Below are 16,171 nucleotides of genomic sequence, written 5' to 3' on the forward strand. Positions count from 1 at the left end.
ACCCATCAGAAATAAGTGCCTCACCCAAACCTATATCCTACACCTAACCTTTACCCAATTATAACCTCATCCCTCAAACCAAGTCTTGACCCTCAAGCAGGCCTTTAAAGTGGTCTCAGAAAGTGAGGACTGGCCAAATTGTCTTTGTCCTCACTCCGATGGTCTAAAACTCAAACCGGTCCTCACAAAGATAGTTATACAAGTGCACATACACATAATTAAAAGATAATACTTACACCAGATATATATCATGTGAATTATCGGTCTACAGGAATCCTGTGGCCAAGTTCTATTAGGTGTTTATTATGGTGACAGCGACGTCTGGTGTCGTTCTGTGGAATTTAAAGACTATTGTTTTTAGAAGAAGGCAGAAGTTTACACACAAAATAATAATACAATAACACGATACTAACGAGAGAGAGAGAGAGAGGTTGCTGATCAGATAGCAGTCTGTGTGGGTGCGTAAGTTACAAAGAAAAATTGAAAATTCACTTCTTTGAAGAACACCGTCTGTTTGATGTCCAGAGACAATTTACAACATATCTAAATTGCTTTATGTTCTAATATTTCGAGTTTTAAGCCATTTAATTTAGTAATTTATTATACAGTTTACTATACCATACATTATCAGAATATGGACAACTAACGTTAGAAGAACTGAAACGTGTTTACCAGAGAAACAAACTCGTCAAACTCCGCCTAGTTTGCCTTTGCTATGAGATTGGACAAACTGTTTTACTCCTGCCCCTTTATCCACCACTCCCCGTTCAGACAGCCAAAATACGAATACAACACTACGGCGAATGCTTCTCTCGTGAATATTAATTTGGTGATGCTGACGTTGCTTTGTACGTTTCCTGAAGCGTTGGGCAAGTCGAGAAGTCACGTAGCCTAGTTAATATTTATGAGCCACACGCCTCGCTCATTTGTCCACTGTCGAACAGTCTACACTCTTACTGGCCGAAAGACAGGCTACGTAATCAATATACATGAGGCTCACGCAACGCATGTGACGTGTTATGAGCTGTCTGAAGTTGAAAACACTGTCCATGTTATTGCTCCCTCTCTGCAACGTGTGTGCTGCACTGCTAATGCAAAATATATTTTTGTAGACCTTTTTGACTTGAATGATTAAACAAGATATTTTTGACGGATATTCTTAATTTCCTCACTCAAGGACTGTTTACATTACCAGCACTGCTAGATTTTAAGTGACAAGCGAGCCTTCAATTTAAGGTGAGGCTAAGCTCAATTTATTTACGATTTAACGCAAATTAATACGGTCACATCACTTCTTCTGATCAAAAACTATTGATTTTTGTTGGTTATGTAAACCACGTGATATTGCACGTTTGGAATTGATGTGGTTACTACTTGTTTCCGTGATCTGCAGGCTTAGGAGGACGGTAAACAAGCGTATAATGGCGACTGAGATTGAAGCATGGACCACTGGCCCTCAAAACGATGGTACGAACATTAAACCTCTGGTTCTGCCAAAAAAAATGCTCATTAATGTATTCAGCATGCATTTAGCTTATTAATGCATATTGTAGTTGGTCTTTTACCGTGTTGCTTTTGCAGACGACAAGGCTTTAGTTGCAGTCATGCTCCACCATGTGCTCTGGCAGAAAAGCTTGTATATCGCATATGTGGTATAAACACTTGGAAAAATAAACATTCCATTACTGCATTGAAACCAGGATTTTAATGGATGTTATTTTGAGCACATATAAGACAAGCTAACTTTTTAACGCGAAACTTTTTTTTCGGAATAAGTTATTTTTTCTTTCTTTTTTAGAATTTCTATACAGCGGCCATACATTTTTTTTTTCTTAGATTTTATACAAATGTACTGTCGTTCATAATATGATCGTTAAACGCAAGGAGGTAGCTTGTAAAATGGTAATACTTATTGCTGCAAAATTGGCTTATGAACAAACCAATATTGAATGACAGGTTGTGTCTTTAAATACATTTCTTTTTTTAACCACATCTGTTTATATTTGATATTGTAAACGGTAAATACATTAAGCGTCTTTGTTAAAGAATTTTGCAACAATATTTAACACTACGCCCCCTTGCTGAGATACCCGGATGTTTTTTCCCCTTCCACGTGAGTTTGAATATAAGTGTTTTGAAGATTTCCTCGTGCTTTTTTCAGAAATACATAAGTGCATATGCATAAAAAATATAAATATGAAATACTAAACATATTTGTATTCAGATATGTATTTGCTTATTTTGGCATCGCTGCACAAGGAAGTCAAACAAGAAGAAAAGTAAATTTATTCCATGTACGTGCCACAGTATATGACTTGTTCATTGACCTGGTCTAGTAATTTTACAGTCACGCGCTTTTATTTTGATTGTACACAGAACTTGGCTTTAGTATATTTCTCTTATCTAATGGCTGGCTTCAACATATGAATCATAACTGACTGATGTGTTTAAATATTTATTAAAATATTCGATTTAATATTTGTGTAGTTATATTGGAAAATATCATGTGTAAACAAAAGTAATTTTCTAAAAAGTTTTGGAAATCTTACAATTTTAACCAACAAAAAAAAAAAAAGAAAAAAGAAAGAAAGAAATGTCACTTGGTCTATTTAAACTTTTTTGCCTTGTCACTTTTTTGCTTTTACTTTCTGATTAATATTGAAATAAACATTGTGCATTCACACACATACTTAGAGATACAAGAGCTTATTTTAATTATTGTGTTCGCATTCAGTCCTTCCCTTTACTGAATTGGATCCAGTTTGATTAGTTTGATGAATAGCAGTCGTACATTACAATACAGACACGATTAACAAAAAAAATAATGTAAGTAAATATTCAAGTATGAAACTTTTCATCAGGGTTGTTATATTTATACTTCTAAATAATAAAGGTATTAATAATAAAATTGTAGTCAGAGTCTAAAAAATAAAAAATGTAAATGAAGTGAATTCGTAATTGACATATTTTGAGATATATAGCCTATTTTTATGTAAGATTCTGTGATTATTTAGCTTTTTTTTTTTTTTTTGCCCTGCATTTTTGCAGCAAAACGTAAATGTAATTTTGTCGCTTGTGTAAACGTTAAACCATACCTCTCATAAAACATATGCATGTATATTTGTTGCATAGTACTAGCAATATATCATGTTTCACCACAGAGTTCTGGAAGGAAAAAAAAAAGTTGTCTAACAAATAGACTATCTGTATACATTTTTCAAATGGCATTTGGGAAGAGTTTGATTTATTCTGTGCAGAAATAAAATGATTATAGCCTGGACACAATAAGTGATTTATTAATTAATCATTGATATGTACCTAACAAGTTACATCTGATTGCTGAGGTGTATCTTTTTTCAGCATGCAACAATACTTGTGAATACCTGGCTATTTGTGGATCCCTATATATATATTTTTATTCACCCATAGTGCATAATGTGTAATGCACAGACTTGCAAGGCACATTTGCACTACAGACTGTATTTGTTGTTGTAAGGTGGATCTAGTGTACACCACCAGAAGATGTCAGAGGTGAATATGCCATAGTTGACAAAAACAGATAAGACTTTTTCTTTTTATCACAACAAATTCTCCTTATTGACAGTTAAACCGCTGGTTAAACACACCCACCACACCTCCTGTTTTCCCACTTAGTCCTCAAAACAAAAAGAAATCAACATAGGCTTGTTACTGAAAGGCTTTCAGAGTCTCTGATCTTTTTTTGATCAATATCCAAAACTTTTCCTGGATATACTGCATTTTGAACAGCAACATTTCTGCTTTGGCCCTGCTGCGCCTATTTTGAGTTGCTGTTCCTGGCACTTGAAGATTTAAGCACTGTAGTAACTACAGTGTGGTTTACTTGTCTGACCGTAGCTAGTATTTCGGACGGGAGTATTTATTACCATGAAGTCCACTCCTACTCCTCCTTTCTCCTGTGAACGTGCCTTCCCCCCACCCCACCCAAGCAAACTGTACACTGCTATATGTAGTCAGGCTTGGCACGAGCACCAGCAAGGCATCAAAATAAGTAACGTCAGCTGTTCTGCCGCCTTGTGCTTCTGCCCTTGTGTATCTTTTCATTTACTTACCCTTTTGTGTAATCTGGTGAAAGCACAGATAAAGTTATTGGAGTTTACACCCTAGTGTCATTACGAACCTGTGTGCTTTATTTTTGAGTCTGACTTTTTAAAACTGAGCAGAGAGTGGTTTAAGAAACATTGTTGGATGAACCTCAGTTTGTGTTTGTAGCAGTTCTGAGATTAAGTTCTAACTAGTCTGTATTTATTTGTATTGCTTTAACATTTAACTTTAACAGTTTGTTTAGTTTAAGCTTTTGATATAATATTTCTATTTTATTTCACCTTCCAACCTGACATGCTGCTTTGTAAGGCATCATATTTTAATTCATGTGACTTGACAAGACAAAGTGTTGTTCTTTTGTGTTCTATGGTAAAAAAAAAAAAAAAAAAAAAAAAACGGTATAAAAAGACTTGGAGTAGTGAAACTAAACTTGATGTTTCCTTACAAATCAGTGACACAAGAAACAGTGCAGTGTTAAACATTTACAAATATTTTTTATATTTTAGTTATAGACATTATTGTGTGTTGAATTTTCCTAAATCTTTTAAATGCTAAGATTGTGCTGAAGTTCAGGCCCTGGACATGTAAGCCAGTATTCTTGCAAGCAAAATATCTTGAGTTAAGATTGTTGCATGCTTTCATGGCTGAGAACATTGTTTTTCAAGGCTTATCAGATGTGAATATGAGATCTGACCAGGTGTGCAGGAAAGACAAACATTTCTCAATAACGAAATGAAAACAGATTGATGACTGATTAAGTGATATATTTTAAACCTTTATTTTTATATATTTGTAAAACCTTTATAATGTAATTTAAAATATCAGTTTCCCTCTCAAGACGGTTCACTCGACATTGCGTCAGAAGCTGACGCATTTGGGGACTCCCTTCCTTCCTATCCTACCTGAAATCTTATTGCACAACGCCAGTGAAGTTGCAACTCTTCGCTGGCCAATGCCAGCCAAGACGGCGATTATGGGCGGGGCCTGTGCCGCTATATAATACGCTGTTTTGGCGGCATAAACTCAGAATCTTCCTCTTTCAAGAAATTTCTACCGAAGACAGCTGTGGAGAAGACGCGAGAAGACGGGTTCCCCTCTTGGCGTTCCAGCATGTCGAAAATTTGCACACTTTGCTCGGGGCCTATCGAGGCCCTGGACACGCACGAGTTCTGCATCCTATGCCTGGGTCTCGCTCATGCTGAAGCAGCACTCGCTGGATCGGACTGCCCGCATTGCGAGGAGTTCTCAGTGCGGGCACTTAAGTCCAGGAGAAACGTCGCCCTTGGAGACTTCTCTCGGCACCGTCCCACCGCCGCCAGCGAGCCGCTGGTGGGACCACAGCCGCGCACGGGCGACCACGCACCAAGAAAGGGTGCTTCTCCCCCCCGCTCTCCGGTGCTCTTTGTTGAAGAGAGTCTTCGACCCACCCCTGGTGCTTCGGAGATTATCTCGTTCGGCGCAGAGGAGGGCGACGATCTTGACGAGGCCATGTCGCTGACAGCGTCCGAGAAGGATTGGGCTCACGCTTCAGAAGAGCGTTCTGAAGTGGAAGGACACGCCGCGTCTCAGGACGAACTCGTCAGGATCCTCACTAGAGCCGTTAGCGATCTCGGATTGGAATGGGAGAAAGCCGACGAACCGGCTAAAAGTAAGCTGGATTCATGGTTCCTTGACTCGGGCCGCCGAGCTGCCGCTCCGAGGAAGCGAGCCCCATTTCTCCTCGACCTGCATGACGAGGTCGCTAAAGCGTGGGCTGCGCCCCAATCGGCTCGCGCCCACGCTGGCGGATCAGAAATATTCACCAAAGTCGATGGGGCGGAAGCCCGTGGTTACACGCGCGTCCCGCCCGTCGAGGAGTCCATCGCTGCTCATCTCTGCCCCTCGTCGGCCTCTTTGAAGTCGGGCGCTACGCTGCCATCAAGACCGTGTCGTCTGACTGCACACATTGCAGACAAGGCTTACGCCGCCTCGGGGGAGGCGGTCTCCGCGCTCCACACGATGGCAGTGCTCCAAGTTTTTCAGGCTCAGCTCCTGAAATCCTTAGACGAGGGAGAAGAGGATCCGGAGGCATTTAAGGATCTGCGCGCGGCGACGGACTTTGCCTTAAAAGCCACTAAGAAAACGGCCCAGGCGATCGGACGGAGCATGGGCTATATGGTGGTACTCCACCGTCATCTGTGGCTCACTCTCACTGAGCTCAAGGACGCAGACAGAAGAGCGCTGCTCAACGCACCTGTGTCTCCCTCCGTCCTCTTTGGCGATGCCGTGGAGGCTATTGCAGAGCGCTTCTCCGAGGCGCAGAAACGCTCGAGCAATGAGCCACTTCCTGCCGCGTAGAGCTGCAGCACAGCCTCCAACACGAAGTAGATCTTCGTCTGCTTCAAACCGCCCTTCGAAACGCCCCCCTTCTGCTTCCGTTTCTGCGGCGCCAGACCCAGAGCCGGCGGCTCGCACCAAACCAGCGTGGCAGAGGGCGCCGAGGACTAGGCACGGTCCTAAGAAAGGTGGTCGCCCCGGAGGCACGCCCCCGCTGGATCAGAAGCCTCGTTCCTGACGAGTTGGGTCGGAGGAGGAGAACGCTGAGCGGCGGGCCCGCGTTGAAGCGTGCGAGAAGTTCTCACGAGGTCCCCTTGGCGGTTGCGGGCGACTACGAGAATGTCTTTGTTGTGTCTGTTCAGAATGTAATAAAGTCTGTTACACCCTCACAAAAAGAGCTTTTTTCTCCTCCTCCAATGACTACGGTTGCGCACACGCAACCACCCCGTGTACACACGGCGGCATCACACACACATTTAATAAGAGGCTCGCGCTCCCCGTCAATCGGCGATGCGCGTCCCTCGCTGTCACACAGCGCTCCCGTTTGCCTAGTGAATTCACGGGGCGCGCCCCCGATATACAGCGGCGCTATTCAGACTACAGAGGGCGGGGCACCCCGTCCTCTGAGTCATTTCGCCAGCGCTTGGCGATCAATTACGGGCATTTCGGAGTGGGTACAGAACGTGATAGAGAACGGCTACACGCTTCAGTTCCAGCGCAGACCACCCCGGTTCAATGGTGTGGTCACGTCTACAGTTCTGCCGTCCAGCGCGCCAGTGCTGAGACAAGAAGTGCTCAATCTCCTCGCAAAACGAGCGATAGAAGTTGTCCCGCCCAACGAGAGAGAGAGCGGTTTCTACAGCCGCTACTTCGTCGTTCCGAAGAAAGGTGGGGGTCTCCGTCCAATCTTGGACCTGAGACCAATCAACCGTGCATTATACAAACGCGCTTTCAAAATGACAACGCTGAAACAGATTCTCGCGCAGATCCGGCCCGGAGACTGGTTCGTTTCAGTGGACTTGAAGGACGCATACTTTCATATCCAGATCGCCCCCCGGCACAGGCGCTTTCTGAGATTTGCATTCGAAGGCACAGCATATCAATTCACGGTCATGCCCTTCGGTCTAGCCCTGGCACCACGCACGTTTACGAAGTGTGTGGATGCTGCGCTCTCCCCTCTGAGAGCCGGAGGGATGCGCGTCTTGAACTATTTGGACGATTGGCTGATTTTGGCCCATTCAGAAGATGTGCTCAACAGCCACAAACGCGTTCTATTGCGTCATTTGGAGAGCCTGGGCCTCTGTGTGAACATGCAGAAGAGCGCGTTATGCCCCAGCCAGTCGATTACATATCTGGGGGTGCAGCTGGACTCAGTCTCGATGAGAGCGCGTCTGTGTCAGGAGCGTATTCGAGATTTAATGTCAGCGCTGGATGCGTTCAGCCTGGGACGACCCGTAGCGCTGAAAGAATATCAGAGGCTCTTGGGCCGGATGGCGGCGGCTGCGACGGTGTGCCACCTCGGTCTGCTCTATATGCGCCCCCTCCAGATATGGTTAAAAACGCAGGTTCCAAAGAGGGCTTGGAGGACGGGCCGTGCCCGCGTTGTGGTCACTCGCAGGTGCCTAAGCACGCTGGAGCCATGGCGGGATCCCGATCTGTACCGCCGCGGTGTCCAGCTGGGACTGGTCACACGGCGGAAAGTCGTCACGACAGACGCGTCGACGGCGGGCTGGGGAGCTCATTGCGATGGAGTTCCAGCCTCAGGCCGCTGGACAGAGTCGGAGGGAACATGGCACATAAATCGCCTCGAGCTGAGAGCAGTATTCTTAGCTCTTCAGAGCTTCATCACGCAAGTCCGAGGTCACCATGTGCTGATTCGTACGGACAACATGTCAGTGGTGTCATACATAAACCGCCAAGGCGGGGTTCACTCGAGAGCCCTTCACGAGCAGGCAGCACGCCTTTTGCTGTGGGCAGATTGTCACCTGAGCTCCATCCGGGCAGCGCATGTCCCAGGCTGTCTGAACAGCGGCGCGGACATGCTGTCGAGAAATGGAATCCCTCACGGGGAATGGAGACTGAACCCCAGGGCGGTGGAACTGGTCTGGGATCAGTTTGGGAAGGCGGAGGTGGATCTGTTTGCGACGGAGGAGAATACGCATTGCCCTTTGTTCTTCTCTCTGACTCGCTCCCCTCTGGGCGGGGACGCGCTCACAATGCCGTGGCCGAAAGCCCGTCTGTATGCGTTTCCCCCATTAAAGATTCTGCCGCAAGTACTGCACAAACTCAGGGAGGAGAAAGCGTCAGTGCTGTTAGTAGCCCCGTACTGGCCGAACAGACCGTGGTTCCCCGATCTGCTGGAGATGCTAACAGCACCCCCGTGGCCGATCCCGCTGAGGCGGGACCTTCTGTCTCAGGCGGGCGGCTCGATATGGCACCCGAACCCCGAATGGTGGAGACTTCATGTGTGGTCAGTGTGCGGGAACCGATGAATGCGCGCTCTTTGTCTCATCGCGTTATGGGCACAATCACGGAGGCGCGAGCCCCCTCTACGAGACGCTTGTATGCACTCAAGTGGGCGGTCTTTGTGAAATGGTGCAGACTGAATGACCACGACCCGGAGAATTGCCCTGTGTCGGACATTCTGGAGTTTTTGCAACAACGAATGGACGGCGGCAGTATGCCTTCCACTCTTAAGGTTTATGTTGCAGCCATCTCAGTTTTTCATGCCACTATCGCTGGACAATCAGTGGGTAAGCACGATCTGGTGACCAGATTCTTGAGGGGCGCGAGACGGCTAAGACCCCCTCGTCCCCCCACAGTGCCACCTTGGGATCTGGCTTTAGTACTGGAGGCGTTGGCACGCCCCCCCTTCGAGCCGCTTCAGTCAGTTGGTCTAAAGGAGCTGTCATTTAAAGCGGCCTTACTGCTCGCTCTGGCTTCAGTCAAGCGCATAGGAGATTTGCATGCGCTCTCTGTGAGTGCTGACTGCTTGCAGTTTGGACCGGGTGATTGCAACGTCACACTCAAGCCGAGACGGGGATATGTGCCTAAATCGTTATCAACGCCTTTCAGGGCGCAGGTAATAACGCTTCCTGCTTTCGCCCCGGAACTGGCAGCATCGAACGCCGCCCCTCATTGTGCGCTCTGCCCAGTGCGGACTTTGCGCGCTTACGTTGACCGCTCGGCTCACTTTCGTCAGTCTGAGCAACTTTTTATATGCTTTGGAGGGGCTACCAAAGGGCGGCCCGTCTCCAAACAGCGGCTTTCACATTGGGTGGTCGATGCAATTGCATTGGCTTATGCTAGCCAGGGAAAGGAATGCCCTATCGGTGTCAAAGGCCATTCAACAAGAGCGATTTCCTCTTCCTGGGCCTGGGCTAAGGGGATTTCTATCAAAGATATCTGCACGGCAGCTGGATGGTCTTCACAGAACACCTTTGCCAGATTTTACAAGTTGGATGTAAGCTCTTTGGCCTCTCAAGTCCTGTCGATGAGTCCAGGCAGCGGTTCCACCTATAACTATCAGCCGATTGGCTCTGCGGGTGGTTTCGACTAGGTCGTATAAGCTGAGGGGCGGAGCCATCGCCGTACCCAGCCTGCGATGCTCGCCTTATTGTTGATAGACGGAGCTGCGTTTTTACTACTACACGTACCTCCGTTGTCTACATGATACGGAGTAATATTTAGCGAGGCACAGAGCTGTTGTTTGGCTGAGCTCTCGTTATGTATGCTAACGTGATTTATCCTTATGTGCTTTATGCTAGCGCCAGCGGCAGCCGCTCGCGGAGTATATTGTTACTATTATTGTGCCCGGCTTACCGTTCACATTCTTCTTGGCTTTATTATGTTTCATGCTTGTGACACATATAGCTGTGATAGGTTAAGGGGATTGAGCTATTTCTTCTGCATAGTACAGCTGCTGTTAACTCCGCCGAGGCTGAGTTCCTCTTCGCTGTTCACACGGCGTTGTTCTATACAGTCCCCAAATGCGTCAGCTTCTGACGCAATGTCGAGTGAACCGTCTTGAGAGGGAACGTCTCCGGTTACTGTCGTAACCTCGGTTCCCTGAAAGACGGGAACGAGACATTGCGTACGCTGCCGTGCTCTCCGCTCAGATCTGCTGTACTGTCGGTTCAGTCGGAAGATTCTGAGTTTATGCCGCCAAAACAGCGTATTATATAGCGGCACAGGCCCCGCCCATAATCGCCGTCTTGGCTGGCATTGGCCAGCGAAGAGTTGCAACTTCACTGGCGTTGTGCAATAAGATTTCAGGTAGGATAGGAAGGAAGGGAGTCCCCAAATGCGTCAGCTTCTGACGCAATGTCTCGTTCCCGTCTTTCAGGGAACCGAGGTTACGACAGTAACCGGAGACGACTCTCTTTGTACAAGTTTTTGTAAAATTTTATTCAAAAGTGCTATGATATATGTGACCCTGGACCACAAAACCAGTCATAAGGTTAAATTTTACAAAACTGAGATGTATACATATGAAAGCTCAATAAATAAGCTTTGTATTGATGTATGGTTTGTTAGGATAGGACAATATTTGGCCGAGATACATCTATTTGAATATCTGAAATCTGAGGGTGCAAAAACAATCTAAATACTGAGAAAATCACCTTTAAAGTTGTCCAAATTAAGTTCTTAACAATGCATATTACTAATCAAAAATTACATTTTGATATATTTACAGTAGCAATTTTACAAAAAATCTTCATGGAACATCATCTTTACTGAATTTCCTAATGATTTTTGGCATAAAAGAAAAATCAATAATTTTGACCCATACAATGTATTTTTGGCTATTGCTACAAATATACCCCAGCGACTTAAGACTGGTTTTGTGGTCCAGGGTCACAATGAGGTTTGAAATTTATCTTTTGACATAAAATTGAAATGGTGAATTGAACATTTTTGGAAATTCACAAGCAATTAGCCATAAACAGGGTTTGTCTTAAAATTGTCTTAAATCAGAGCAGAAAATAGAAAATTCATAAAATTCTGACACTGCATGTTGCTTGTACTAGAAAAAATGATATACTTTCTCAGTATTTCGGTCTTGTTTTCCAATTCAAATATAGAAACATCCTTAAATCAAGATACATTTACTTGAGATGCAAAACGTATTAAGTCACAAAAGTGACTTTGTTTGTTCTTAAAACAAGAACAAGTATCTGTAAATCGAACATGAAAACTTGTTTCCATTAGAAACTTGAGTCCATTAGAAATATTACAAATAGATATTTTTCCTTGGTTTAATAATTAACTTCATTTTGATAAATTTCTCAAGACATGTCATTTTGCTTTTCTAATAAATGCATCTTGACATTTGCATTGGAAAAGTAAAAAATGCTGAGTGAGAACATCAGATTTTTCAGAATTCAACTTTACAGTGTTTTGATAAGGTACCATAAAAGTTATTTCCATATTTTAGTGGTTGGGAGCAGATTTTAAATGTCTTTTTACTTTCATAAAACCCTGATAAAGTCAACAATATTTATGTTACACAATGACAAGTTCAAAATGTAAGATAAATGAGAATACAAACTAAAGTAGATGTGAAATACAGAAAAAAAGCAGATATGCCTATGGTGTTTAGCTGGTAACATGCTTTTGGCCATTTATCTAAATAGTTGTCTGTTCAATCTGTGTTTTGTACAGGTGTGTTCTCAGTTGAGAAAGAGCAGGATGAGGAGAATGGGTCTTTTGGCAGTGATGATCTGAATGAGTTGGAGGTGAACGGGAACTGGACCCCTCAGGAGAAGGCCCTGCATGAGGCCAGACTGAAAGCTAAGGCTAAGCGGCGACTGCGTAAGTCATCATCCCGGGATTCCAACCGGGAATCATTCTCCGATTCGGTTTCAGGAGAGCTTTCTACCGATCCAAACAGTCCAAAGGGCAAAAACGCTGTAAATGACCGAAAGTCACGAACTGGAAAAGGACGGGGACTGCCCAAAAAAGGTGAGATTGTGCAATATGAGTGCCACTATCTCAATTTAGATAAAAGATATTTGTGATATGTGAAAATCATTTCAGAAATGTTTCATTACATATGTGATGTGACACCTCTTATGTTGTGGTGTCTGTTGGATGAATGTTTTTTTAAAAGTCTCTTTACTTTTTGCATTTGGCTTTTTGCGCTTTTGTTTTACGCTGATTGTTCTTTTGAATAGGTGGAGCAGGTGGTAAAGGTGTGTGGGGAGCAGCGGGCTTGGTATATGAGGTGGAAGAACCTGATGCCAGGGACCCAAACTATGATGAATCTTCACAAGTAAGAACCTACAGTTCAGTCCTACAGGTTACATGAGTATTACTAGTAGAGCTGCACAATTAATCGTTAAAAGATCACGATCTCGATTCGACCCCCCTCACGATCTTAATCCAGCATTTATACGATTCAGCCAATTCTATTTTATTTATATTTTCCACTGGGGACACACTTTTGAAAATCCCGTTGGTGTCCACCAACTTTCAAATGGTTTTGTTAAAGTAATCTCTGGTATTGTAGAATGGACGCTTAGAACCGCCGAGAGTTTCACGCGGTCGTTAAAACGAAACCAAAAGTAAAACCCGCACGCGCATTCAAAAGCTATTTGCATTTAGAGAGCGACTCCCCAATGCGCACAAATTAAGCTACATAAAATATCTAGGCTGTCATTAATATCGGGCCACATTTATGGACCAGCAGAGCAATGGAACCATATATGAGCATGACGATCCATTAACCCATTAACTGTTTCTCCCATTTTTTAACAGAGACGTGAAAATGTAAAATTGAAGCTTAAATCTTTAAAATTAATGGACAAGAACATTTAGTAATATGATTTTGATGTACATTTTCCATGTTAATGCAATGTCTGATTTTAAAATGGCATTCCAAAGGATGATTTTTGAAATTTTAAGTTTTCATCTGATATATAATTTCTTATTATTTCGAAAGTGTAATAGGGAAAAAGGCAACAAGAAAGTCTGTTTGTGAAAAAGGTCAGAACTCCTGTTATGAAGTAGATTTTTGAGGTGCACTCTTGTCATAAATTATTTTCCTACATAATTTGTAACACAAAAAAAAAGTCAAATATCTATTTAGGAGCCTTAGACCTTTCCAACAATGATCATTGTCATGATTAGATTAGAATTTATTTGTAAAATGGTGAAGCAAACTTTGGCATCCCACAGAGTGGACGGTGACAACCACAAAATGTTGATAGGCTAGTGTTTCTAGCTAAGAATCTTTAAATCACTTTAGTCTGACATAATACCTTTGTATGTTTATTTTTTAATGTTTAATGGTGATTTTTTTTGTTTACATTAATTTTCATTGCATTTCTTTAAATTTAAAGCAAAGTTTATTTTGTCTCATTTCACTGCTATTTTACTGCTGTTTGATAACCTAATGTTCAGGGGTAAATCTTTAAAATAAAAAAGTTCTCCAGAATTGTGAGAGAATCGTGATCTTTATTCTGAGCAAAAAAATCATGATTCTCATTTTATTCAGAATCGTGCAGCTCTAATTACTAGTACTAGTTCAACTGTAATTTTACGATGTCCTAACTACATTTCTGTGTCTTGACCGTGATTGTACCCTTGCTGTCTATGGAAGGTCTGAAAGCTCTCGGATTTCATAAAAAAAAAGTTTTAATTTGTGTTCTGAAGAACTATGGTCTTGGGTTTAGAATGATATAAAAAAATTTAAGCATTGCAACAGATATTTATCACCCATAAATATGACAATTTAGGTTCTAAATAAAATGTTATATTAATATAAATACACATGACTGTGTATACAGAGCTAATGTTTACAGATCCTAAATCACATATAGCAACAAGTCAATAACATTAAACATCAATGGATTCTTGCATCATGACACTGTGATAACCACTATTGAGGTTTGATGTTTAGAATGGCAAAAAGGTAGCTAAATAATGGCAGGATTTTTTTGTTTGTGAATTATTCCTTTAAGAATCATCCATTAAAAAAACCAAATAGCATTTTTGAAATAGTGTTTCCCCTCTTCAGCTGAGTGGGATGTGAGCTAAAAGTGGTTCTGGCAAGCTTGCTGAAATTCATGCTGTTTGAGTATTGCAGTGATGTTAATCGGGGCACAGATTAAAAAGCAAATGCCTGTAGCAATGTCTGTTTCCTTGAGAGCTCTGCGAGGCCAGATACATGATAAAAATCAATGTGTTCTTTTTATTATTTAATGTATACTTGTTGTTCCCTTCGGGGGTTTTTTTCCCTTATGTACAGTAAATGTGTTTTTTTTTTTTCTAATGTAAGACTCTTATTTGTGCATCAGGGAGACACGGTATATGCCACAGTTGTACCAGAGCTGGACGAGAGAGAACTCGAGAAGACCATAAACCCCATTGTACAGGAGTACTTTGAGCATGGAGATACCAAAGAAGTGGAGGTGAGCTGTAACTTATCACAAAGCCAGTTGCCAAATAACACAACCTTTGTTTCAGTGTAATGTAGAGGAGAAAATGTTGGATAAAATGAGTAAAAACCATAACTACTAATTGTATACTGGTAGCATAGTGGTTCTCAACCAGAATATTCAAGTTAATTTCTTCACAGAATAAATTATTCATTTTTTTTTTCCTTCCCATTGTTCTTTGAAGATCCATGGCGCACACTATTGATCTAAACGTACCTCCATTTCCTCCTTTGTCTGGTAGATGCTGCTCAAAGAGCTAAACTTGGGCCATCACAAATTTGAGTTCTCCTCTCTGGCTGTGTCTCTGTCTCTGGAAGGCAAGGCCAGCCACAGGGAGCTCACATCACGTCTCCTCTCAGACTTGTCTGGAAAGGTGCTCTCTGAGAAGGACATGTCACGTGCATTTGACAAAATTCTTAAAGAACTGCCAGACCTCATTCTGGATACACCAGAAGCCCCACAGGTAAGGCTGAAATGTCATTCAGTAAATCCAATTATACTGTAAAATGTAATGTAAGAAATTCAATGAAAAAGGACAGCACATAATTAAAGGAAGAGTTCACCCAGGAGTGAACATTCTGTTATGATTTATTCATCCTCATATTATTCTAAATTTGTGTGACTGAGACACAATAGATCACAAAGAGTGTTATTTAAGGATTACCCTAGCCTCTTTTTAAAATTGAGTAAGTATTTATTTATTAGGGATGCACAATATTGGATTTTTGCCGGTATCCGGTATGCTGATATTTTTCAGCTAATTTTGGCCGATAGCCGATGCTGATACTTTTTGGAAAGTCTCTTCTGTGCAGAGATTATAAACAGATTATTTAAACAATAATAAAGTTATTTTTGTAAACAACTACAAAAAATCCCTTACAAACTAAATCTAAAGCAAACAACCTGTAAAAATGTAAATATTTCATAATTTCATAAAAATACATTACACATGAATGAATCTTTATATACTGTATAAAATTATTTAATTTACAGGTGTCATGTTTGTGATTTTTTTTTTTTTCCCCCCTTTAATTCATGTAAGCTATAGCTTCTGACTTTTAACTCAAAACAGACTTATTTTACAATTTATGATTGCTGCTTTATTTATTCAGAAACCCGTTTTTTGGTATTTGTGTATTTTAGTTTCATTTTCATTACAAGTTGGCCTACAGTGCCACTGAGGGAAGGCTGCCGCTGCTGCAGCCGGGTCATTCTGTTCTTGTATTCTCAGATTAAATGCGGAGATTCAAAATAGTGAATCTAATCATCATTCAGGCAAATGTTCGCTTCAAGAATGACCACACTGCTGACGTGATCTTATTGCTAGCACA

General features: G+C 42.4%; 1 protein-coding gene across 1 annotated transcript in view; it reads left to right on the plus strand.

The window, feature by feature from the left end:
- The first annotated feature begins 1,012 nt into the window (after positions 1 to 1,012).
- The window catches only part of pdcd4a (programmed cell death 4a), a 22,389-nt gene continuing 7,230 nt past the window's right edge, over positions 1,013 to 16,171 (plus strand). Inside the window, exons 1-6 of the mRNA XM_073842636.1 lie at positions 1,013 to 1,236; positions 1,394 to 1,467; positions 12,064 to 12,363; positions 12,576 to 12,673; positions 14,700 to 14,813; positions 15,082 to 15,341. Coding sequence (XP_073698737.1) covers positions 1,422 to 1,467; positions 12,064 to 12,363; positions 12,576 to 12,673; positions 14,700 to 14,813; positions 15,082 to 15,341 — 818 coding nt within the window. The 5' untranslated portion in view covers positions 1,013 to 1,236; positions 1,394 to 1,421. The remainder of the gene's footprint in view (positions 1,237 to 1,393; positions 1,468 to 12,063; positions 12,364 to 12,575; positions 12,674 to 14,699; positions 14,814 to 15,081; positions 15,342 to 16,171) is intronic.

Source organism: Garra rufa, chromosome 6, assembly GCF_049309525.1.
Source record: "Garra rufa chromosome 6, GarRuf1.0, whole genome shotgun sequence".
Lineage (NCBI taxonomy): Eukaryota > Metazoa > Chordata > Actinopteri > Cypriniformes > Cyprinidae > Garra > Garra rufa.